General features: G+C 46.6%; 1 protein-coding gene across 2 annotated transcripts in view; it reads left to right on the forward strand.

The window, feature by feature from the left end:
* Positions 1-3,509: 3,509 nt before the first annotated feature.
* RFT1 (RFT1 homolog) overlaps positions 3,510-25,714 on the forward strand; it is a 34,116-nt gene continuing 11,911 nt past the window's right edge. For both annotated transcript variants that reach the window (XM_059663290.1, XM_059663291.1), the window contains exons 1-7: positions 3,510-3,626; positions 7,171-7,256; positions 9,465-9,581; positions 10,940-11,129; positions 11,705-11,806; positions 16,548-16,685; positions 22,067-22,145. In XM_059663290.1, the coding sequence (XP_059519273.1) occupies positions 3,564-3,626; positions 7,171-7,256; positions 9,465-9,581; positions 10,940-11,129; positions 11,705-11,806; positions 16,548-16,685; positions 22,067-22,145 (775 nt within the window). In that variant the 5' untranslated portion in view covers positions 3,510-3,563. The remainder of the gene's footprint in view (positions 3,627-7,170; positions 7,257-9,464; positions 9,582-10,939; positions 11,130-11,704; positions 11,807-16,547; positions 16,686-22,066; positions 22,146-25,714) is intronic.

Genomic DNA, 25,714 nt, shown 5'->3' on the forward strand with positions numbered 1-25,714 from the left:
GGGCAAAGAACCTTCTTATTTGTCTTTCTTCCTTTCCTAGTCCTTCATTATTTATTTTATCTGTGCATCCAGTCATTCAATATTGAAATGTCTACTGGGTGTCAGGCCCTGGGGCTCACCAGGATTGGCAAACTTTTTCTGTAAAAGGCCAGATAGTAAACATTTTCAGTGTTTTGGAGCAAACTACCTGCTCCAAAGACAGTAGCAAGACAGTGTTTTGGATGGGCAGGCCGCCAGGCCAAGTATAGAAACAAATGGGTGGATGTGGCTGTGCTGTAATAAAACTTTATTTGTGGACACGGAAATTTAAATCTCATGTGATTTTCATGTGTCATGAAATAGTCTTCTTTTGATATTTTTCTCCCAACCCTTTAAAACTGTAAAAACGATTCTTAGCGCTCAGGTCATACAAAGCAGGCCACAGCTAGTGGGCCATAGCTCACCAGCCCTGAGCGTAGCCCTCCACACAAAGGCCATGGCATGTGCCATGCCCCGTTGCTGCCAATACCGTTCACAGAGGCGAGGCCATGGGTAGGCTCCATGCAGCTGAGCCACTGCAGCCTCCCAGGGCCCATCCCCTCGGTCACACATATGTCCTCTGGGGTTTAGATGTGGAGACTCTTAGCTCAGTCTCCTTCAGGACCAGGAGCATTTTGAGGGCAGGAACATCACTCTTTTAGCTTTTGGAGTCAGAAAGCACCTCGGTGCAAATACCAGCTTGACCACTCCTGACCTGAATGGCTTTGGGGGAGTAACGTAACATCTCCGTGCCTCAGTTTCCTCATCTGTAATACCTACCTCATGGGTTGTTGAGAGAATGAGGAGTCCAGTGCTCAGACAGGTGCTGATGTGGGGCCAGTGGTCAATGCTCCTGGGCTCTAATCACAAGTCCTTCTCCCCCATCAGCCCCAGCATCCAGCGTGGCTCTGGGCACAAATTCCTGCCCAGTCTCTCCTTGTTAAGTCTTAACTTTCCGGCTGAGAGAAAAAGATCCACGACTCCTTGCCCAGGAGCCCCTCGGGGTCTGTACCCTGGACTCCTGGGCGGCTTTACCCTTCAGACTTAGCTTGAAGCATTTCCCTTTGGCTTCTTTGTTCCCAAAGAAACGACGCCCTTGTCCCTCCCAGCCCAGCCCACTTGGATGCCCAGGGTTAGGAGCGTGTGGACATGAAGAGCTTGTGGCTGGTTCTGCTCCAGGACTGAGCTGTGGAGGAGGCAGCTGCTTGGCTGGGGATAAAGGCAGCCAGAGCCTACCTCACCTGCCAGTCCAAGGTCCATGGGATGGGCAGGCTGCCAGTCAAGGCCTTAGGCTGAATACCTCAACCCTTCAACACTTCGCTGTCCTTTCCAGGTACACGCCTCTCCCCGGAGGGTGCCAGGTTTGCTCTGTCATCCAGAACATCGCCCCTTCCTACCCTCCAAGAGCCTCTGTTACCTTCTGTGGTTTTATTCTTTCATAGCACTTACCATTATGTGAAATTTTATTTGTTGCTAGGGTTTCCCACCCCCACCCCCAGTCTCCCTTCCACTGCAATTTAAGCTCCTTAAGGGCCAGACTTTTTGTCTACTTTGATTCTTATAATTGCCCTCACAGGACAGAGAATATCCCCTAGTTAATAGTTAAGCACATTGAGGTCACCCAGTTAGTGAGTAGCAGAATGAGGACTCAGGGCCTTTCTGACAGTCAAAAGCTCACATTCTGTGCCTCCACCATAAGGTAGAGCTAATCTGTCAAGATGGGGACAGAAGGGTACATAGGCTTGAGCTCCATCATCTGTTCCCGGCAGCAGTAAGAGTCAGGAGATATTTATGGGGGTCCTAGGAACTTTCTCTGCTATCTTGCACGGAGAAAAGCCAGGTGGACTTCACTCTCCCTTTCTTGTTTAGACAGAGAAACATATTCCAGTCTCTTCATTGCAAAGCAGATAGTGCTAAAAGCTACAAAGGGTTACAAAGTGCTGTATAGGTGCTGGCCTAGTCTGCTCAGTCACCTGCAACAGAAGACCATAGACTGAGTGGCTTAAGCAACGGGAACTTATTTCTTGCAGTTCTGGAGGCTGGGAAGTTTAAGATAAAGTGCTGGCTAATTCACATTTCTGGTGAGAGCCCGCTTCCTGTTTTGAAGCTGGTTGCCTTCTTGCTGTCATCCTCTCCTGATGGAGAGAGAGTTCATCTCTCTTTTGTCTCTTTTTATAAGGGCACTAACCCCGTTCATTGAGGACTCCACCCTCATGACATAATTACCTCCCAAAGGCCCCACCTCCAAAAACCATCACACTGGGAATTAGGACTGCAATATATGAATTTGGGGAGCACACACATTCAGTCCACAGCAGGAGCTGACAGTGGTACTCTCTAGAAAAGTCAGGGTCGTGGGGCCTGAGTCAGGGGGCACCATCAAGGAAGGCACTCTGGGCAGAGAGGAAAGCAGGAGCAAAGACGGACAAGACAGGGCCTGTTTGAGAAACAGTAAGGGCTCCTAACGGCGAGAGCCTACAGTGTGTTGGGAAAGGGCAGTGATTATATTATGGAAGGCGGTCAAGCAGGCAGGTTGGGGTCGAATCACAGGAGGCCTAAAAGATACTGGGGAAGACTGGGTTTCCCAGAGTCCGCACAGCAAATAAACCAACAGAAGAGCAGCTGATGGTGTGCTGGGTGCTTTACATTTTAGAAAGTACCCCCGTCCGTCCTTCTGCTCTGGTAGCAGGTGGGCAAGAGAGGCAAGTTTAGGACCCGGAGCCCGGGGTCTGCACCACCAGGGGCAGGACGTGTAGACAGAACAAGTCACTCCACTTGACTCCTTCTCTGCACTCAGGAAGGATCCCACAGAACCACTCCTGCAAAAACGCTGTATGTCATTTCCGGTCCTCAGTTCTTTCTCTGTGAAGTTGGGTCGATTCCCGTCCAGGGAATTGCCTAACTCGGGGTGCGATTTTGTAGGCAAAGGCCAAAAGGCCGGAATCTTGTTAGTGAAGTTAGGGGAGTCCCTGTTCTGTGGATGGTGAGTGGAGAGCTCAGAGAAGGCGCTTTGGCCACCCGACCATGTTTCTCCTCCGTAGCCACTACTTAGCTCAGCGGTTCTCAACCTGTGGGACGCGACCCCTTTGGGGGTCGAACGACCCTTTCACAGGGGTCGCCTCAGACCATCGGAAAACGCATATATAATCACATATTGTTTTTGTGATTAATCACTCTGCTTTAATTATGTTCAATTTGTAACAATGCAAATACATCCTGCATATCAGATATTTTCATGACGATTCATAACAGTAGCAAAATTACAGTTATGAAGTAGCAACGAAAATAATTTTATGGTTGGGGGTCACCACAACATGAGGAACTGTATGAAAGGGTCACAGCATCAGGAAGGTTGAGAACCACTGATACCCAGCGGAGCACTGACGCGCCCACCCCGCCCACTCATGGCCCCTCCCCCCACTGCCCGCGCCCCGCCTTCCGTTCCGAATAGACCAATCAGCGGGCGAGGTGCCCCGTGACGCGATCTTCTCGCGACGACACGGCTGGCGGCGGCGTTTCCTGGTGACGGCCGGGGGCGCCGGGCTATGGGCAGCCAGGAGGTGCTGGGCCAGGCGGCCCGGCTGGCCTCCTCGGGTCTCCTCCTGCAGGTACTCTCTGCCGGCCGCCCCGCGCCGTCCCGCCGCCGGGGTCGCGGGGAGCCGCCTGCGGGCTGGCTCAGCCCCGCTGCCGAGGGGCTGGACAGGAGGAGGTGGCGGCGGAGGTGGGGACCCTGGGCCCGGAGTTGGGAGCCGGCGTTCAGAGTCCTGGCTGGGAGGTGGCCAACAAGCCACGTTCGTTTTGAGAAATGTAGTTATTTCCCATAGTGCAGCAGGAGAGAGATCAGGTGGCGGGGGTGTTTGTGGTGCTGTGTAATCTGATGTATTTTAAGGCAAGGGGTTCATCTTCTCCATGCTCCACCCCTCACCCTCAAACACATGCCTCGAATTCCCTGACTCCCACTGAGTTCAGAGAGACTGTAAGGCATCTGGGCTCAGGCAGGCCCTGGATTGAAATCCTGGTTCTGCCAAGTTCTTGCTGAATGAGCCAGGGCAAGTGACTTCACCTACTAAGCCCCAGCTCCTCATTTGGAAAATGGGGATTATAATAGTAATAACAACAACAACAACAATAGTTCCTAGCCCATAAGGTTGCTGCTAGGCTAGATTGAAGTTATTCGGATAATTGCTTCGCATGCCCTTAGTAAATCTTGGCGTGTCTTCCTTCTGCCTATGTGACCTGGAACCAATCATTTCCTCCTCTTGGTCCTAATATTCATCATCTGTCAGATAGCATACGTGCCGGTTGGCCCAAAGGATATCTAAAGGTGCGTTAAAACCTAGGAGCTGGTCCTTCTAAGTCAAGTGGCTCCATTTCTCTGTGTTGCACTCTTGAGCCGTTCAATCCTGTCTCACCAAAGTCCTGAATCCACCCTCCCCCTTATTTTAGAGAGTGGATGTTTCCCGCGGCGGCTGGGAGAAGGAGCCAGGCAGCCTTGGGCTGAAGTTCGGGTCTTGTCGCTCGCTAGAGGCCCACCCTTGGGAAGTTTGCTTGGCTTTTTCGAGCATCAGTTTCCTCATCTTAAACGAGAACAATAATGCAACCTCATACGGTCATTAGGGAGATTAGGTGAACTGTCAGGTGTATGCCTGGCACATTATAAGTACTTAATAACTTAATTATTTTTGTTATGGTTTAGAATTTTTTTAAATGGACATAGTGACTTTGGGCAAGTCAACTTTGCTCTGAGTCTTAACTTGCTTCCTGTGCATTTATTCACCCAGTTTTAAGGGTCAAATAATGAACAGAGATGAAAGAGCTTTTTTAAAACTGTAAATTCCTTTACAAAGTGAAGCCTTACTAATAAGGGCCTCTATGTGGAGCAAATACTGGGTGGCATGAGCAACCTTAGAGCTTCATTAGCTCAAACTTTTGTTCACTTAAGAGATAGGGAAAAACCTGAGGCACTAGGTTTCTTAGACAAGGATAATGAAGTTAATATAAACATGTGTACGTGGTTTTTAAAAAATAGCCATAATCTTTAGATACCTGAGTGTTTTAATTCAGTCTGGTATGTTTTTTTCAATTTACAATGCATACACTTGAGGTGGCCTTGCAATTATATTGTAAACCTGCAAGAATGTGAGTTTATTCTCTGTCATAACTCTGAGCTGGCCATAGTGAAAGTATTAATGCCTTTTATTTGTATGCATTTTTCAAAAATGCTTTTACCTACACAATCTTGTTTGATCCTTGTTATCAGTCCTATGAGAAAGGCATCATCTGACAGAGAAGGAAATTGAGGCTTGTAAACATTAGAGCAGTGGTTCTCAACCTTCCTAATGCCGCGACCCTTTAATACAGTTCCTCATGTTGTGGTGACCCCCAATTTCATTGTTACAAATTGAACATAATTAAAGCATAGTGATTAATCACAAAAACAATATGTAATTATATATGTGTTTTCCGATGGTCTTAGGCGACCCCTGTGAAAGGGTCGTTCGACCCCCAACGGGGCCGCGACCCACAGGTTGAGAACCACTGCATTAGAGGATGATAGGGCGAACAGTTAAATGGTGACTTGAGATTTTCAGCTGAATGCTTTTTTCCAGTAACAGCTCTGAATTGGCTTCAAACCTCTAAAACGGAGTACAGAATTTGGTGTGTATGTACTTAACAGGGGTGGGCAAAAACAGGTGTACAGTTGTACTACAAATACGTCATGCAGTAATTAAAAAATAATAATACAGGAATAAACTTTTGTGTACTCACAACTGTAAACCTACTTTTGTCCCCCTTTGTATGAACCTGCATGTCTCTAAGGAGAGCTTTCAGCAGACTCACAAAAGGCCACATTTGACTTCACAAATGTTAAGATTGTGATACCAGCTTTGGAGACCTTGCTGCTCTGTGGCACTTCAGGGGCAGTGTTGAATTGCACTCTCCCTTTTATTTTTTTTTTTTTTTTTTTTTTTTTTTTTAAAATATATTTTTATTGATTTTTTACAGAGAGGAATAGAGAGTTAGAAACATCGATGAGAGAGAAACATCGACCAGCTGCCTCCTGCACACCTCCCACTGGGGATGTGCCCGCAACCAAGGTATATGCCCTTGACCGGAATCGAACCTGGGACCCTTCAGTCCGCAGGCCGACGCTCTATCCACCGAGCCAAACCGGTTTTGGCCACTCTCCCTTTTAGGCCTTACCGCTCCCCGGGGATTTTCAGCCTTTAGCAGCTCGTTGGCATACCTGGGTTTGCTAAGACTGCAGCTGTGCGTGGGTAACTCAGAGTGCTTGACAGAGAAGTGATTTGCCTTTTGGGCTCAAGTGCACTTGAGTTACACCTGTGGTGCTGCTGGGACGCAGAGGAAGAGTCAGTGAGTGAGGCGGGCACCCCAGCCGCACCCCCATTTAGTAACCTCGTTTAACTGCAGCCCGTTCTTCTCTGTCTCAAGGGAATAATTCTTTACTACGGGGGTTTTCTTGAACTGATATAGCCCTTCCAAATGGCATTAGCTAGACTCTGTCTCTCCCAACCACCCCTCCCCCTTTTAAAATATCTTATTGCAGTTGTCATTTAAAAGGTATTTTAACTCCTCTCTGCAAGGTGGCAAACAGTCAGTAAAAAAATACATTCTTTTCTGTTTTCTAATTGAAAACTGAAGTTCAAAGGGATTAAATGTCATTATCAGAATCCCCAGATACTAGTAGGCAGAGAAGAAAGAGAAATTAGACACCATGATTACTAGCGAGTCTGCTCTATCCTGCAGGCTCCCACTTGCAAAGTGCTTGCTATTTCTAAACAGGCTGGAAGGAGGGGCAATGGGAAGCACTAACTGAAGTTCTCTTTCTGCCTCCTGGAGTGCCCGACTCGGAACCCAAAGAAAGTCCCTGAGTCTGTGGGGGCCTCCCTCTTCTCATCAGGAAGTTAGGGTTTACTGATGGGTCCTTTGACCACTGCCCAGTCGCGTCAAGAGACGCCAAGAAATGACATTTTGGGAAGAAATGCAGACAGGTTGAGTGTTTTAGAAAGCGTCTCCATGGCAAGGCCGCTGTGTGTCATGACATTAGGAAGAGCAGCCACATTGTCATTTCAGCAAAGTAAACACTCCCAGCATAATTTATTCTTAGGTCTTTTTCTTCTTTTTCTGTAGGTGTTGTTTCGATTGATCACCTTTGCCTTGAATGCATTTATTCTTCGCTTTCTGTCCAAGGAAATCGTTGGCATAGTGAACGTAAGGTAAGAAGGGCTGCGCCCTGGCACTGTCCGCAGCTCACATCCCTCATCAGGTTTTCCTCTGTGCCTGAGTGTCACCCTCAGGTTTTAGAGGCAAGGAAGTTTACTGGAGTCACCGCGTGTTAGCAGCGGCTGCGGAGGAGCATGCTGCTGGGGGAATGAGCGGGGGATGTTGTTCTTAATGGACCCATGGAGTGTTTTCCATTAGCAGCCTCCGAATGCACATTTCCCAGCCAGCTTTTTCCTGTTTGCCGGCTCTCAGAACCCAGGATAGGAGTGGGAGTAATTCTCTGCAAACCCCTTCTCAGGTATAATTCTGTGTTCTTGTGCTGACGGCAAAGGAGGGAGGCACCCTCCAGATCGTGAGGATGTGCTTTGTAATCAACCAGCCGCCTTCCTTCCCTCGGTGGTTATTTTCTCTCTGGGTGACTTGTTCAATGGAAAATGGTAGCTGGGATAATGGCTTGAGTCCTTGTCATTAGTTCCATGGTGGCTCTTAGCTGACTGGCTTCATCTTTTAGACTCTGTGTTTCTTCCTGTCTCCTCCTTTCTCTTCGAAGACACCCCACACATATTCTGTATTCACAAATGACACAAAAGTATCTGAAGGGACGTGAGTGTGCGGAATAGCTCAGCTTCTCAGGTGTGTCTTCATGTCCTGATAAACAAGACAGTATGTTCCAGACAGCGTTTCACATCTAATAACTACCAAACATATGCTCTTGACTCTGCCCTTGCAGCCTAGTGAAGGTTCTCAAGCACTGACAGGCACACTCATTACCTGGGGAACTTTGCACCAGGTAGGGCTGAGGAGGGCCCAGGAATCTGCATTTCAACAAGCTCCTCACGTGATTTGGAAGTTGGGACCATACTTTGAGAAATATGATTTTATTTTATTTTATTTTTAAAATATATTTTTTATTGATTTTTTACAGAGAGGAAGGGAGAGAGATAGAGAGTTAGAAACATCGATGAGAGAGAAACATCGATCAGCTGCCTCCTGCACATCTCCTACTGGGGATATGCCCGCAACCCAGGCACATGCCCCTGACCGGAATCGAACCTGGGACCTTTCAGTCCACAGGCCGACGCTCTATCCACCGAGCCAAACCGGTTTCGGCGAGAAATATGATTTTAAAAGCAGGAAGGAAAAGACCAAATCCTCTGAGGGTCCTCAGACTTGAAAGCAGTTTGGGTCTCTCCTCGTCTGTTCTCCAGGTTGGCAGGTCCCTGCTTGGATAGCCCTTGTCTGGCCTGCCCCCTGCTTAACGTATGGTTGTCTCCTCATCCGCAGTGTTGGACAGAAGCACTGGGGACAGTGGTTCTCAACCTTCTGGCCCTTTAAATACAGTTCCTCATGTTGTGACCCAACCATAAAACTATTTTCATTGCTACTTCATAACTGTAATGTTGCTACTGTTATGAATTGTAATGTAAATATCTGATATGCAGGATGGTCTTAGGCGACCCCTGTGAAAGGGTCGTTCGACCGCCAAAGGGGTCGCGACCCACAGGTTGGGAACCACTGACTGGGGAGCAGGATGGTCCTTGGACAACCTCAGAAACTGTAGCCCTGGGCCATCCCCACTCAGGCTTCATCTGGGCCACGGCTTGTTGAGGAAGGGAAACCTCAGCTACTCCTCACTAAGGTGCAGGAGGGTCACCTTGGTGCTGCCAGCCTCGGAGGTACACAGGCAAGCTTGCTACCCTGGGTTGCAGTGGCCTCTGTCGTGGCTGCCAGCCTCTTTGCTTGTCCTGAGATTCTTGGCCAGAGCCTCCACTCAGTAGAGCCTCCACTCAGTAGAGCCTCCACTCAGTAGAGCCTCAGCTTCTCTAACAAGGGCCGTTGGGTCCCCAGTCTCAGAGTGACCAAAAGGTCCCCTTGCTGGGTGGGGTCATATCTTGTCCTTTTCCTTATGGTCCGAGCCACACCTCTGCTTATAGCCACAGAGCCTGCAGGCTTTGGAGGCCACTGTGGCCGTTTCTCCCCCAGGCATAACCTTGCAGGCACGCACTCGGCTGGTCCGGAATTGGATCCTAACGTTGTTGTTTGAGTGGATTAGACAGTGAGGAGTCCTGTGAAAACTGTCTTCCACATCACCACCAGTGATTTGTGACCAAGGCTTTTTTCATCCCAGTTGCTGGTAAAATCTCAGACATTCTCTCCATAAAAAAGCTAGAGACCTTCTTACATCTGCTTTCCCTTTACAGGCTAACGCTGCTTTACTCAACCACCATCTTCCTGGCCAGAGAGGCCTTCCGGAGAGCATGTCTGAGTGGGAGCGCGCAGCGAGACTGGGGCCAGACCATCAACCTCCTGTGGCTGACGTGAGTTGTGCTTTGCTTGTCAGGAGACAGTTTCAAAGGCAAATATTACAAGTTCAACAGCAACAGTTTAACGGTTAAACAGCCCACAGCCTTGCTTTTGCAGTGGGTTTCTGGGGACTTGGCATGGGCTGTTTTCCTTCTGGTGGCCGGGAGCCAGGAGGAGGCTCCAGGTGGGGGCTTCTGGCCAGATTCCAGCCCTGGCTCTACCCTTTCTGGAGGCTGTTTCTGCTGTTCCTGATCCCCAATCTGGGTCCTCCTGGGCCTGGGCCATCTTTTTTATTCCTAATCTTTTTCCCTGTGGCACTTTCTGAGCTTTTAACAACCACTTAGTCTTAGTATTTTTTGAAAGCCTTTTAGGAGTTTCATTATATCTTTCTTCAATTTTGTTATGTTGATTTCAGTTCTGAGGCTTTCAGAATATTCGTGAAGACCAAGCACATTAGCTAACAATGGTAATAGCTTTTCTGCAGTTAAATCCCTGCAGGGAGGGCTGGTGGTTGAGGTTGTTTCCCAGTGCTGCTCTTGCGTAACTCCTGTTGCCTCACGGAAATGGCAATCATAAGGGCTGGTAGGTTTTCATTTTCTTAGCGGAATGACTTAACTACCCAGTCATATGTAAGTGCTCTGTGGTACCCACGGGAAGGGATACTGGGCACTGCATCAGTGGCCATTCGGGTGTAAGTACCAGCCGTATACTGGCTTTCAGTCATTCTAGGTAGAAGCAGCAGGCACACACTTTGGGGGAATTTTGCTTTTTGAGTCAGTGTAACACAATGGATAGGAGTGTAGCCTGGCATTAGACAGATCAGGATTGGGCCCCGCTTCTGCCCTTCACTAACTGTTCATAACTTTGGCCAAATTACCCAGTGCCTGTCCGCCTTAGTTGTCTCATCACTTAAGTAGAGATAATGACAGGATCACTGTGAGGTATCAGTGAGACAAAGGGGATGAATCATAGCACCTGGCATGTAGTAAGTGTCTTAATAGGAATTAGCTATTTTTATGCTTAAAACTATATTTCTTTTCAATTCAGTGCTACTATTTTTATTTATTTGCTTGTTTGTTTGTTAATCTTCACCTGAAGATATTTTTTCCCCATTGATTGAGTGAAAGGGAAGGAGGAGAGAGAGAGAGAGAAAGACATCAATTGGTTGCCTCCCTCATGTGCCATGACGGGGCGGGGGATTGAACCTGCAATCCAGGTACGTGCCTTTGACCTGGAATAAAACCTGAGACCCTTTCGTGCTTAGGCCATTGCTCTAACCACTGAGCACACCGACCAAGACAGTATCACTGTTGTAATATATATTTATATTTTTATACTTAGCATATTAAAGAACATTTCCCCCCACTTTTAGAGTCCCTCTGGGTGTGTTTTGGTCCTTGTTCCTGGGCTGGGTCTGGTTACGGTTGCTTGAAGTGCCTGATCCTAATGTCGTCCCCCACTATGGAACTGGAGTGGTGGTGTTTGGTCTCTCAGCTGTGGTGGAACTTCTGGGAGAGCCCTTCTGGGTCTTGGCACAAGCACACATGTTTGTCAAGCTCAAGGTCAGTATGCCTTCTGCTGTGAATGGGAAATGCAAAGAATAAGGGAAAGAATGTTTTTTTTTTTTAAAAAAATACCTTTATAGTAGAGAATGATATTTTTCAGACTTGCTTCTCGAAGGGTAATATGATAAATTTAGTTCATTCACTTGAAATTTGGCAGGTAGGCTGAGCTAAAGTTTACTTCTACTATGCTATTAATGAAAAAACAGGTTTATTAATAGGGAAGGTATTAGTTTAGATAAGAATTTAAGAGGACTCTAAAGGTTTTTCAGTTAATTATATTTTTAGTTGTATACTAATATTAACTTTTCTCTTTATCTTTTAAAACATATAACTTGATATGTACAAAAGAGTGTCTGTAACATACATGTAAATCTTAGAGCATGATAACATACTGGAGGTCCCTGAGCCTACCACCCAATGCAAGTAGGGCATTACCAAAATTATGTCCAACCCCATGCCTCAGCCCCACTGCCGCGCAACCGCTGGCCCCGATTTTCTATTTGTCATTTCTTTGCATCTTTTAAAATGGTTTTTAAATGTCCTAAGTAACGCTCTTTACCACATGCTTGCAGGTGATTGCTGAGAGCCTGTCGGTAATCCTCAAGAGTGTACTGACAGCTTTTCTCGTGCTGTGGGTGCCTCACTGGGGCCTGTACATCTTCTCTTTGGCCCAGGTAATAGTTACAGCCTTTCACTTTTGTGTAATCTGTTTTCCACCTGAGTTTTTCTTCTTGTTCCCATTACTGCGTTCTTAATTTGAACAGCTATGCATGTGAGGAAGGCTAGGAACTCTGGGTGGTCCTCTGCTGCCATGTTTCTCGTGCCATGCCCTGACCCACCTGGTCCCAGGGACCTGGTGAAGGCCACACACGAGGCCCTTTGGTCGTACATAAAAGCTCCTGTAGACACTCTGTCAGCAAGCCCAAATCAAGCTGATCTTTGATTGTCTGGCTGTCTTATGGAGGATAAAAACAGCTGTATGGGGATGAGGTGGGAATCAAATTGCATGCCTGTTGTGTTGCCTGGATTTCAATCAATTGTTTTCATACTAGGAGGAAACTCTGCCAAGTCTTTTTTTTTTTTTAGATTAACTTTTAGAGAGGGAGGAAGGCAAGGAGGGGGAGGGGGAGAGAGAGAGAGAGAGAGAGAGAAGCATCAATGTGAGAGAGATACATGGATTAGAATCAAATCTGAAACCTTCTGGTGCACTGGACAACACTTCAACCAACTTAGCCACACTTTTGTTTTAAACTTAAATTAAAATCTCCACCCTGGCCATGTGGCTCAGTAGGTTAGAGGGTTGTCCCATGCACCAAAGGGTCACGGGTTTGATTCCCAGTCAGGACACATACCCAGGTGTGAGGAGGTAGCCAATTGATGTTGATGTTTCTATCTCACCCTCTCTCTAAAAAAAAAAATCAAAAAAAAAATCAATAAAAACATTTTTTTTAAAAAAACTCACATAATTCAGAGGGCATGGACCAAGTTTTAGTAGGTTCATTTTTAGTTTTGGTAGTTTGGGTTTCATTTCCACTTTATCTTTTCTAGTTCTAGTTCATATTTCTAGTTCTAGTAAAATATAAGAGAGTACAAGTGCCAATTTAAAAAATGAAATCTATGATCAGATAGTTATCAGAACATCTTATTGAACCTGCAATCCAGGTATGTGCCTTTGACCTGGAATAAAACCTTATAGTGCAAAGCAGTTTGTAATTTTTTCTTAATGTATAGGAAGATAAGTTAAAATTTTTAGTAATGATTTATGTCAAAACCTTTTCCATGTTCTAGACAAAAACTACAAATATTTTTTGTGCAACATAGAAGAGCTAGATTTAAAATTAATAGAATAAGAATGAGAATTGGGGGGAGGGTGGGTGGGTGGGAAGTAATCTTCCAAAAACCTTGTATGCTTATATGCATAACCCATGGGACACAGACAATAGGGTGCTAAAGGCCTGGGATGGGGCAGGGGGCGGGTTGGAGGGGGTCAGTGGGGGGAAAAGGGGGACATATATAATACTTTGAACAATAAAGAATTATAAAATAAAGTAAAATTTAAAAAGAATGAGAATTGCCTCCTAAAAGCAGTTTGAAAACAATTGCATATTTTAGACAAGTTATTTGTGATTATTTTTGCCTTGTTTTATTAGCTCCAGAACTATAGTCTCAGCATTCATCATACTTTTAAAAAAATTTTAATTTATTTTTTTTAAATATGTTTTTGATTTTTAGAGAGAGATAGAAACATCGATGAAAGAGAGACCCTCCTGCATGCCCCCCACTGGGGATCGAGCCCACAGTCTGGGCATGTGCCCTGACCAGAAATTGAACCGGTGACTTCTTGGTTCATGAGTCAGTGCTCAACCACTGAGCCACATCAGCTGGGCCCTCATACTTTTTGATGCATCCTCCCTAATAGGACAGGAGGGCCACATAGGCACCCAGTTTATTGGTTGACTCTTCCTGGGAAAGGCACTTTCATTGTCACTTTCCGATGATCAGAGCTCCCTCCCAGGATATGTCATATGTAGGTCATAGTCAGCAAGGCCAGTACTGAATTTATTTGCTTCCTTATCATAGACTTCTGAGAGTTCTTCACTGGTACATTCTCTGTCAATTTATGTGTCAGAAGTCTAAGAACCAACAGCTCCTCATGTCAGCAGGCAAGCCACAACCAACACCCTGGGATTCCCTTTGTCCAACCCACTTCCAGGTTCCTCCTCAAATAACCCCTCACCCCATGGCATCAGATGTCAAATAATAGGGTTTCTCTGGAATATATAAAGAATTCGTATAGCTCAACAACAAATAGACAAACCACCAAAAGTGGGTAAAGGACTTGAATAGCCATTTCACCAAAGAAGATAGACAAATAAATGGCCAAAAAGCCCATGAGACAATGCACGACATCATTAGTTATTAGGCAAATGTAAATCAAAACCACAGTGAGATACCACTTTACACCCAGTAGGATGGCTATTATCAAAAGAATACAGAAAATAACAAGTGTTGGTGGGGATATGGAGAAATCGGAACCCCCCATAAGTTGCTGGTGGTAAAGTGAAATGGGGCAGCCGCTGTGTAAAGCAGTTTGGCAATTCCTCAAAAAGTTTAATGTAGCTTGGCCTACACGGCTCAATGGTTGAGTGTCGACCTATAAACCCGGAGGTCGTGGTTCGATTCCCGGTCAGAGCACATGCCCAGGTTGGGGGCTCAATCCCTAGTGTGGGTTATGCAGGAGACAGCTGATCAATGATACTTTCTCATAATTGATGTTTCTATCTCACCCTCTCCCTTCTGCTCTGAAATCAATAAAAATATATGTTTTTAAAAAGTTAAATGTAGAACTACCAAAAGACCCCTCATTCCATTTCTAGGTGTATACCCCAAAGAATTAAAAACAGGTGTACAAACAACTAGTACACGGATGTTCATAGCAACACTATTCCCAATAGCTGTATGGTGGAAGCACCCTAAATGCCCAACTGATGAATGGGTAGACAAAATGTGGTGTATCCATACAATAAAATATTGTCCAGCCATAAAAATAAAACACAGGGTGAACTCTCAAAACGTTATCCTAAGCGGAAGAAGCCAGACACAGAAGGCCACCTACTGTGTGATTCCATTAATATATATGGTACCCAGAATAGGCAAGTCCAGAGGCAAAGAGATTAGTGGTTGCCAGGGGCTGGGGGAAATGGAGAGTGAGTGCTTAATGGGTACAGAGTTTCCTTTTGGAGTTAGATAGTAATGGTGGTTATACAACACTGTGAATGTACTAAAAGCCACTGAATTGTACGCTTTAAAATGCTTAAAACAGTCAGTGTTAGGTTACGTGAATTCTCCTCAATGGAAATAAAGGGGAGGGACCATGTAGTTAGGATAGGCTGCATGAAGACCTGCCACAGGTTGTTATTGTTTCCCCAGGCCTGCTCAGTGGGAAGAGGAAGCCAGGCGGGGAAGGGAGCTGGAAAAGGGTACTTATCTCAGGATGTTGGCAGCGGGGGGTGTGGCACACAGCAGTGCTGTTGTGTCTTAGGCTGGCTTGCAGCATGAAGGGAGAAGGATGGGGGGAACTGGAAGGTGGTCAAAGGGTGCAAACTTCCAGCTACCACATAAATAGGAACTAGGTGTGTAATGTCCAACATGATGACTATAGCTAACGCTGCTGTATGACAGGAAAGTTATTAAGAGAGTAAATTCTGTGAGTTCCCATCACAAGGAGAAATTTTTTCCTTTTCTTTTTATTGTGTCTATATGAAAAGGTGGATGCTAGCCGAACCTATTGTGGTAATTATTTCACAATATGTGTAAATCAAACCATCATGCTGTAAGACATACAGTGATGTATGTCCATTATTTTTCAATAAAACTGAAAAAAAAAAAGGTAGTGGATGGTGGGCTGTGTTCTCAGGCATGGATGGGGCAGGCATGGATAGCAGAGGAGCCTGAACCTGCTAATCGGAGACTCCTCTTTGTCCTTGCTCTGTGCCTTTCTTACAAGTGTTTCCAGATTGAAAGGGGGCCTGGAGGCCCCATTTTTTCATGAGCTCTTTTCAGGGGGAGAGAGGGGAGAAGAGAGCTTGCGAAAGGGGCCACTTTGAATATTCCTCCCCAATCTGCAAATAAAACCCCGGCTGCTGCTCCTGGCCAAAAGCCATCCTTTGTCCCAGGTGTGTGGGCTCTCTTATCATCCCACCTTTCCCTCCCCATCCTCTAGCACAGTGGTTCTCAACCTTGGCTGCACATTAGAATCACCTGGCAATCTTTTTAAAATCCTGATTTCTGGGCCTCATCCTCCGGAAATTCTGTTTCTTTGTTATGGGGTGAGGCCACAACATTAGTAACAAAAAAACAGAATTTCCGGAGGATGAGGCCCAGAAATCAGGATTTTAAAAAGATTCCCAGGTGATTCTAATGTGCAGCCAAGGTTGAGAACCACTGCTCTAACAGCTCTTGCCCTGCCCACGCACTGGGCAGAGAGGGGAGACCCAGCAGCTCAGTTCTGCCTTGTAATCATGATGTGACAGGTTTTTGGGGTCTGTGGAAATTCCCCAGTGCCTGGATGTGACCAGACAGGACACATGGATCCTCACAGTGTGCTGTCAGGCGGGAGAGCCGCTTTTGGGCCAGATGCACAGCCTCCGAGAACGTGTCTGACAGTGGTGTGGCAGTTGGCGCTAGTGGATGTCTGTGGAAGTTGTGTTCTGCTTGCCCAGTCAGGTGAAGTGCGTGGAACACTTTCCCCGGTGATGCCGCGGCTGCTGGGTCTCAGTGGATCGACCAGAAGGTGCAGTTAATTAAGACTGTTCTGTTTCTTGATTGACCTTTGAGGTCAAATTTGTAGCATATCTTAATTAGGACTGTATTAAAACAGTGCAATTTAAACCCATTCTTTTCTTTTCCCCCCAGGTTTTCTATACTACAGTTCTGGTGCTCTGCTATGTTACTTATTTCAAAAAGTTACTGGGTTCCCCAAAATCAACCAAGCAACAAACCCTTCCTGTCTGCAGAATGACAGATCTGCTACCCAGTATTCTGAGAAATAGAGTAAGTAATATATTTTTGTCTCTTATCATTTTAATCACAGATGTTGGTTATCCTTGAGGGAAAGAAACTATAAATTGTTTATTATTATTAGAATAGTAAAGATAATTCAGTAGCTCATATCTTTTGAGTGCTTGCTATGTGTTCAGCCAGGGATTCTAAATCTTGGCAGTATTGACACTTTGGGCTGGATAATTCTTTGTTTAGGAGCTGTCCTCTGCATTGTGGGATGCTGAACAGCATTCTTGATTTATTTTTAATTTAATTTTTTTATTGATTTTAGAGAGGAAGGGAGAGGGAGGGAGAGAGATAGAAGCATCAATAATGAGAAAGAATCATCAATTGGCTGCCTCCTGCGCACGCGCGCACACACACACACTCACACACACACACACGGCTGGTAATCGAGCCAGCAACCGAGGCATGTGCCCTGCCCAGGAATGGAACAGTGATCTCCTGGTTCATAGATTGACACTCAACCACTGGGCTGCACTGGCCAGGCACATTCTCAGTTTTTACCCACTAGATGCTAGTAGTTACCACCGCCCAGTTATAACAACCACAGACACTGCCAGATGTCCCCAGACACTGCCAAACGTCCCCTCGGAGACAAAAATTGTCCCCAGTTGAGAACCCATGTGCTAGGTCCTGTGCCGAGTACTCTGATGCCTTTAGGTATAACAGCTCTGTGAGGCGGACACTGTTGTTTATATTTTACGGTTGAGGAACTGAGGCTTAGTGACTAAACACCTGCCCAAAGTGAAGGTCAGAGTGAGGACAGTAGCCTGGAGTGGCTTGGATCCCAGCAGACCACAAGCTATAACCACTGTGTTCCACTCTCTGTCCTGCTGTCGCTTGGTTTTCCCCAGAGCTGGCCTCTGGCACAGACATTCCAGAGTGCTGACAAAGCAGGGACAACCCCTGCGTAGTCCCTCAGCTAGTGTCAGGCCTCTCTGAGGTGACCCACTTTCCCATGTCATCCTCTGAGGATGCTAATGTGTGGAAGCCAAGCATAGTCTTTTTCTACTCAACTCTCCAACTCTTGGTCCATCTGACCTTCATTTCCTGACTCTTGGGTCAGTGCTGCTGCCTGTGGCCTGGAGCTGCAGGGTGATGCCATACTGCACCGCCTCTGCGCAGTTGCTTCGTGCCCCGCTCCGGGCTGGCCTGCTTCCTTCTTCCCCTGCCTGGTGGCTGGCTAGATGTGGTGCGCTTAGTTGAGGTAAGGCTTTAACTGGACTTCTCTTTTGTGATTACTTTATTATTTTTTAAAATTTTATTGACTTCAGAGAAGAAGGGAAGAGAGAGAGAAACATCAATGATGAGAGAGAATCATTGATCGGCTGCCTCCTGCAGGATCAGCCCACAACCAGTAGTGCGTGTGCCCTGATGGGAATTGAACTGTGACCTTTTGGTTCATAGGTCAGTGCTCAACCATTGAGCCACACCGGCTGGGCTACTTTAAAAAGCTGTAAAATATTTGGGACTTTAGTCTCAGAACTTATGGAATCTCGCTCTACAACTTTTCAAGAAAAGCCAGATATGTTCTGATTTGCTAGATAAGAGTTCTCCATTCTGATCTACTAGATCTTACCTTTAATCTAAAGCAACGTGGTAATTTGGGGATACCACAGTGCCTCATTCTGCCACCTGCCCCAGTGGGACTGAGCATGCAGGAAAGTCCCTCCCTGAGGCTCCCCGGGGCCCACCTGTCCCGGCCTGGCCAGCTGAACCACTGGGCCAGCCCCTGCCCCTGGCAGTATTTTGGGAAGGAGTATTTGGACCATTAGTACAGACAGGAGAGGGTAATGAGTCTGTCAGGTGTGTAACTAACCCTGTGATGGGCTCAGAACTCCAAGTTTCATTTCCTTATCTGTCAAATGGCAGTAAGAGTCCATCCCTCCTAACGTGGTTGTGAGAGTCAGATGAGATGGGGCATGTAAGGTGTTTAACCTGGCCTGGCCCCGCTGGGTGACCATAGTGACAGCTGATACCATCATCACCATCACACTGCTGCCCTGAGAGCAGCACTAGCTCCACTGAAATGTCCTCGCAAGGCAGACGCGGTGGCATTGGCGTGAGAGCGCAGCGGTGTTACCTGCAGTCTTTCCCTATAGTACCCATGCTCGTACTGCTGGGACAGAGCCTTGGCCACGAGAAGGTTGTGTGTACCTGTCACACACCATGGCTCTGTTCCTGCTGACAAACAGCACAGCCCCTGCTGGCTGCTGGCCGGGATATAGACATACAGGGTGGTGATTGCTGGGCCTCAGAGGCTGCCTGTGCCCTTGGGAGGCAGTACCTGCAGAGGTGAAGCCTGCAGGACTCTGCAGACCTCGAGTCCTATGTTAAAGGTGAGGTCGTTGGGCTGCATGTGCTGTGAGGCCGCTCTGAAGACTTAAGGAATTCTGTGAACGTATTGGAACTTTGGCAAAGAGCCAGATATATAATAAGTGCCATAACTGCATGTGCCTGGCACTGTGCTGAGCACTTTACGTGGTTGTCTGTAATCCTCATAGTGTCCTGTGAAATACATTCCACTCCTTCCATTTTACAGAGGAGAAAACAGGTTCAGAGACGTTAAGTGACTAACCCAAAATCACACAGCTGGTTTAGGACCCACTTCTCTCTAACTTCTGTCTAGTTCCATAGTGTTAACCTCTACGCTATGTAGTTTTGCAAAAGAAATGGCTTACTGCCCCAATTAGTTAGTTATTTACTTAAAGATTTGGAAGTTCCAGGTAAAAGGATTCAGTATTCAAGTTTTTTTTTAAGAGATGAGAAAGAAGATGAATTTTTAATCCAGTGGATGACATTACCACTCGCAATACGCCTAACTTGACTCTCTGGAGCAGCTTTCTGCACTTGGGGGCTCCCTCCTATGAAACTGGTCAAACTCAGTTTGACCAAGTTGGGAGATTTCTTTCCAATTCTTTTAGAACTCCATCTTTTTAAAGGTACTTACTAAGTCTTAAATTATGATCCTCAAATAATGACTGCCCATATATATCTTTTATATTCTCCACACTTCTGAGTGATTTAATACAGGAGGTCTGCTAATATTTAAGTAAAGCTGAAGAATTTAACCCAGCAAGCATGTATTTAGCAGTATTCTGTGTTAATCACTGTACTAGGTGCCCTGAATAGGGTTCCTGCCTTCAGAATTTGCATTGTGGTAGGGAGTTAAGATGTGTACTCAGCTAACTGCACTACAAGACAGACAGAGTGTGTGTGTGTGTGTGTGTGTGTGTGTGCGCGCGCGCGCGTGCATCTGGTGTTAACAAAATGTGGCACAGAGAAGAACTGGTAAATTCCATCTGGGAGCATCGAGGAAGAAGCTGCTTTTGATCTGGGCCTTGACACATGGGTGGGCAGAGGTGAGTGACTCAGATTAAAGCAGAGTGAGCCCCAGAGTTCTGGTGCCCGACCTTTCCTGGAGGTACTGCCCATCACGTTTCACCATCAGTTTCTCCATCAGTGCAGTGAGGCAGTGGAATGGCTTGTTGGTCAGGGGACTGCAGGGAAATTCACGGCCTGTAGACCAGCTCATCAGTACCAACCTACCTCTTTTGACCATCCCATGTGACAAATCCATTCTGAACAGAATGCTAAAAGCCCAAAGAATGCACTTCTTTTCTATTGCTTAGCAGACACCTCTGAGAAGAAACCTAATCAGACTTCCTGTCTCTTTATTCTTAATGAGCATTTTGGACATAGTAAGCAGTGTAGCCATTCCTTCCGAACCATGGGTTAATTTACTTATTTGTTTTTTTTTTAGTCCTCATACAAGGACATGTTCTCATTGATTTTTTTAGAAAGAGAGAGGAAGGAAGCGAGAGGGTGAGAAACATCGATGTGGGAGAAGCATCAATTGGTTGCCTCCTGCAAGTACCCTGAACTGAGCCACTCGCTGGGGCATGGGTCTGTTTAAATTCAAGGCATTGGGAGAAAGAAATGCTAAAGTACAAGGTATCATACAGAGATTTTACTCTCCTAAAGAAATTTTTAAAAATAACTCAGCCCTCTTCCCATTCACAATCTACCAGCAAGTAGGCTTCAGAAGACCCTCGCGGGCCAGCGGTAACTGTTTCCTGTAAAGAGCACAGGTCGTGTGGGGAGAGCCCCCCAGAGGATCACCTGGCATGGGGAACGTGAGAGGCGTCCTGCCCAAAGCTCCTATCGGCGGGATCACTGCCCCAAACGTGATGCGGCCCACAGTGCCCCCTGGTGGTGGTAGCGAGTCTGGCGCTCTTTGTTCTGGGGAAAGGAGTGACCCAGTTTCCTTCTCCCTGGGAAGATTTACTCCTGAACTCGAGCTGCCCCTGGCATCTGCTCCAGGTCCAGTGGTGCCCTGGAGGAAGTGTAGTTTGGGAGGGTCAGGCCTGCCCTTGCAGTGCCTGGAAGAAAGGCTCTGAAACCAGGGGTGAGGAGATTTGAGAACTGGAAATGACCCCTGCTTTCAGGGGGTACTCTAGACTTGCCCTGTGCTAAGTAGTAAACACCACGTGTGGCTATGGAGCATTTGGAATGGAGGTGAGCTCTAAGTGAAAAATACACACTGGCCGAAACCGGTTTGGCTCAGTGGATAGAGCGTTGGCCTGCGGACTGAAAGGTCCCGGGTTCGATTCCGGTCAAGGGCATGTGCCTGGGTTGCGGGCGCATCCCCAGTAGGAGATGTGCAGGAGGCAGCTGATCGATGTTTCTCTCTCATCGATGTTTCTAACGTTCTATCTCTCTCCCTTCCTCTCTGTAAAAATCAATAAAATATATTTAAAAAAAAAAAAGAAAAATACACACTGGATTAAAACTTAGTACAAAAAATAATGTGAAATGCCTCTAATATTTTTTTACGTGATGAAATGATATTTTGGGTTAAATATATTTAAATTAACTTATTATATATAAAATTAACCTTTTTTTTTTTTTTTTTTTTTTTACTGTTCACTGTGGTGCTAGAAAATTTAAAATTATGTATGTGGCCTGCATTATATTTCTACTGGGTAGCGTTGCTCTAACGGGTGGACTTTGGGCCAAGAGGAGGGGCCCATGGGACAGGTTCCTTGCGTTAACTTCTGTAGCTACAGCTAGCCTTTTGGAGAGGTGGGGTGGGTCTGGCCTTTGTGCGTGAATCCTGGGCAGGCCCCTTACAGGTGTGTGTCTGACAGGGGGACTGTTCTACCTGGAGATTTTGTCTTCGTGTTTAGGAATGTAAATTCTTTGCCATTATTTGTGGGATGTCTCTGTGTGCTTAGCATTAAATGAAAAAGCAGTGGGGACTATCTAAGTTGGGATTTAGGGACCAAAATGAATTTGCCTCTCCTGTAGCATTAATATACTCTTAGACGTGCAGTGCCTGGGATATTTTTGTTTGTTTTCTCTTTTAGGCTTTTGTAAATTGGACAGAGGCTAAATTGACTTGGAGTTTTTTCAAACAGTCTTTCTTGAAACAGATTTTGACAGAAGGTGAGTAAAAGGTTATCCTGAGCAGTTAGGAAGCCATAGCATAAGCAAGGGGATCCCATCCCGGCCTCCTGCTGTCCACAGCCCTGGGCAGAGGGACCTCAGAAACGGGGCTTCTCATGTAAGGAGAGGGAACCTAGCATCTGCTTAGCTTGATACTTTACTTACTTGTCTTTGTTTATTATGGATGAAGAAACTGAGGGTCAGTGAGGTTATGTAACTTCTTTGGGGTCTTTTAGTAATGAGAAATAAATTAATTTTGAATCCAAGTCTATCTCCAAAACCCCATGTTATGTCATTTAAATAAATGGATCATAAAAGGATTATATCAATTATAGAAAAATCTGTAGACTCATTATCCTATCCCTTTTTATACACTTTTTTTTGAACTTTGTAAAGAAAAAGAACCAGGTTTTCATCATTTTATTTTCTTAAACAGTAAGATTCACTTTTGTAATAGTTTGGTCAGCCTTCCACTTTTCTAAGGCTTTCCAGGGTAACAGTGATAGACCTCTCGATGCAGAGAGGAGTAAGCATACATACATCTAATTTTTCTGTGTATGTATATTGGTTTATTTATACCCAGCTTTAGTTCAAAGAATGAGATTTGAGGTAGCTGTAAGCTGCTGAAAGTAGTATTTTCTCTCTCTACATAAGTTTCATATGTCTATACACCTGTATACCGAATACTGAACATATTTTTAAAACTTTTCAAAAATTGTCTTTTAATTATAAAAATATATAACTCCATTGCAAAAATTTGGGAAAACAAAAAGTTTCCAATAAGTGCACGAATTCATGCACGGGTGGGATCTGGCCGGGGCCTGTTGGGAGGAGGAGACGGTGGGAGGTTGGCTGGCTGGTACACCCTGATCAGCTGATCAGGGCCAGGCTAGCTGCCAGGAGGGGCCGTGGGCGATTTGCTGACGGGCCCCACCCCCGATTGGGGTTGGGGGGACCGATTGGGGGCAGAGCCGGCCTTGGGGAGGGTCTGTGGGCAGTGGGCCGGCCAGCCACACCCCCAAATGGGGTGGGGGGGCCGATTGAGTGTCAGCAGCTGGGGGAGGGGCCGTGGGAGGTTGACTGGCCAGCCCCCACCCCAGTTGGTGTGGGGGTGCGATCAGGGTGGAGCTGGCTTGGGGGAGGGGCCGCGGGCCGATGGGGTGGGGGCAGATTGGGGGTGGGGAGGGGCTGTGGGTGGTGGGCCAGCCAGCCCTGCCCCTGATCAGGTTGAGGGCCCATCTGGGGTGGGGCTGGGCAGGGAGAGGGGCTGCAGGAGGTTGGTGGGTCGGCCCCATCCCCAGATCTGGCTGGTTCGCTGGCTGCAGTGGGCGTCATAGCGACCGGTCGTTCTGGTTGTTACGGCTTTCCGGTCACTGTTTTTTTTATATATAGATTATTTTCCTTCACACATCCCATCCCCGTCTATCTTTAAAAATATATATTTTTATTGATTTTTAGAGAGAGAGGAAGGGAGAGACAAAGAAAAAATTCAACGTGAGAAACACCAATCTGCTGTCTCCAGCACACCCCCTGCTGAGGATCAAGCCCAAAACCTGAGCATATGTCTTGACCAGGAATCAAACCTGCAGCCCCTCACTGCATAGGACAGCGCCCAACGAACTGAGCCATACCAGCCAGGGCTCCCCCCTCTCTCTTCATTTTTAACTAATTATACTTCCAAAGGGAAATAACTCCCTGTAAGCCTCACTTGTCCCATCTGAGTTAAGGGGTAGGACAGGAGGTGTCTGAGGCTCTCTGAGCTTTGAGAGTGCATGGTTCTGGTCTAAGCCTGTAACATTGCCATTACAAAGTGAAACTGTTGGCAGAACTTCTAGGAAGTAAGGATCGAAGCCTTCGGAGAGCTGAGTGGAGGTGCCTTAACTCTGAGCTTCTTGAGAGCTGGAAGGTGGTGTTCACCACTGTCTCCCCAGCACCCTGCTGGGCCTGCACACGATAGATGTTCAGCAAGTATCTGCTGGTAAAGAAAGGTGTCTGTAGTGCAGTTGTGTTTTGTGACAGTTCACCTTATTGTTAGTTCACCTTGTGTACTTTTTCCTCCCAGAGTTTTAAGAGCAGTTTAAATGAATTGAGGAATGGATCCAGTCCAAGCAGTGGCGCTAATTGGTTCTCTGGATTGCAGTGGCTGGACATGTGTTGGTAGCAGCAGATGAAGCTAGCCATGCACTCAAGCCTCCTGACCTGGGCCTGGAAGGGGCACCGAGTGCTTGCTCACTCCACGGTTGGGCCGCCCTGGCCTGACTGGCAGAGGGCCATTAGGAACTTCTCAGGGCCTCCATCTCCATGGCTGTGAAATAAGGAAGTGGCTTGACAAGGACTCCCAGATTCTTTTTCTCTCAAAGCTATAGCTCTGAGAAAGTTGAAATCATTCATTGTAATAGCAAAAAATGTGTATGCTCTTACCTTCTGCCCCCACATTTCCTGAACACTGCGTGCCAGGTGCTGAGAATACACAGATGGATGAGTAGCAGGCCACGAGCTTAAAGAGCTCATTCTCTCATCAAAGAGGCACAATTGTGTGGTTAACTCTGACTCAGAGCTGCGAGGACTGTACTTGGAAATGTGACCTCATTCGCCAGACATCTCTTGTGTGTCCTTTCACTTCCTGGCGCTCCTCTAGGAAACCAGGGAAATGGAGATGACCGAGACATGGTTCCTGCCCTCAGGGAGCTTACAGAGTAGAGAGGGAGAGGCCCATTGTGGCAGAACACAAGGAGTTCCCTGCAGAAATGCCCTCCTAGGCGGTGAGAATGCCAAGAGCCAGCCTGACTCAGAGCAGTTGGAGAGGCTAAAGCCTGGTAGGATGTAGCCGAGGATGATGGTTTGATGGGAGGTGGGGATGAGGTTGGTGAAGGGAGGCCAAAAATATAGCTTGGGGATAGTTTATAAAAGGCTCCAAATGCAGAATTAAGGAGCCCGGACTTTCTGCAACCATTAAGAGGCCATTTAAAGGTGTGAAAGCAGGAATTGACTGAAGAGCTAGATTTGCAAAAGCTGGAACTGTTAGCGATGAAGGTGGTTGGAGTAGTGCAGAGATGCAGATGGGAGTGAATTCAGCCATTGGCCAGTGCCTGAGAGGACCATGGAGGTCCCTGCTCAGGGCAGGGGCTGGGAGATTGTAGGGAGGCAAGGGCCAGAGAGACTTCAGAGACCGCTGCTTCTAGTCTCCTAATATTGCCTTTTCTTTTTCTTTTTCTTTTTAGCAAGTTGCTAGGAGGTGAGAATTTGCTCTGTAGGGCTATGGGCACTCCTCGGTGTTTTATTGCCATAATGGTCAGTGCTTCCCATTCACAGATAATATGAAAATTGGGGGTGGGGGAGTAGGGCTCTGGGCCCGTGTCTTCTCCGTGAAGGCATTAGGCTAAGATTTGAATGATGAGCGTGGGCTCCAGAGCCTTGCCAGCCTCCATGGAGCGTTCTCCTCCTGGAGAGGAAACTTTTAATGAGTCTGTGCTCATAACCATGGACCTTTCGTTTTATAGAATTCACACTCTCATCATCTGATCTCACTTAAAACTTGGGACAATTACTTTCATTATTAATATTTTAGT

The sequence above is a fragment of the Myotis daubentonii genome, chromosome 14 (assembly GCF_963259705.1).
Source record: "Myotis daubentonii chromosome 14, mMyoDau2.1, whole genome shotgun sequence".
NCBI lineage: Eukaryota > Metazoa > Chordata > Mammalia > Chiroptera > Vespertilionidae > Myotis > Myotis daubentonii.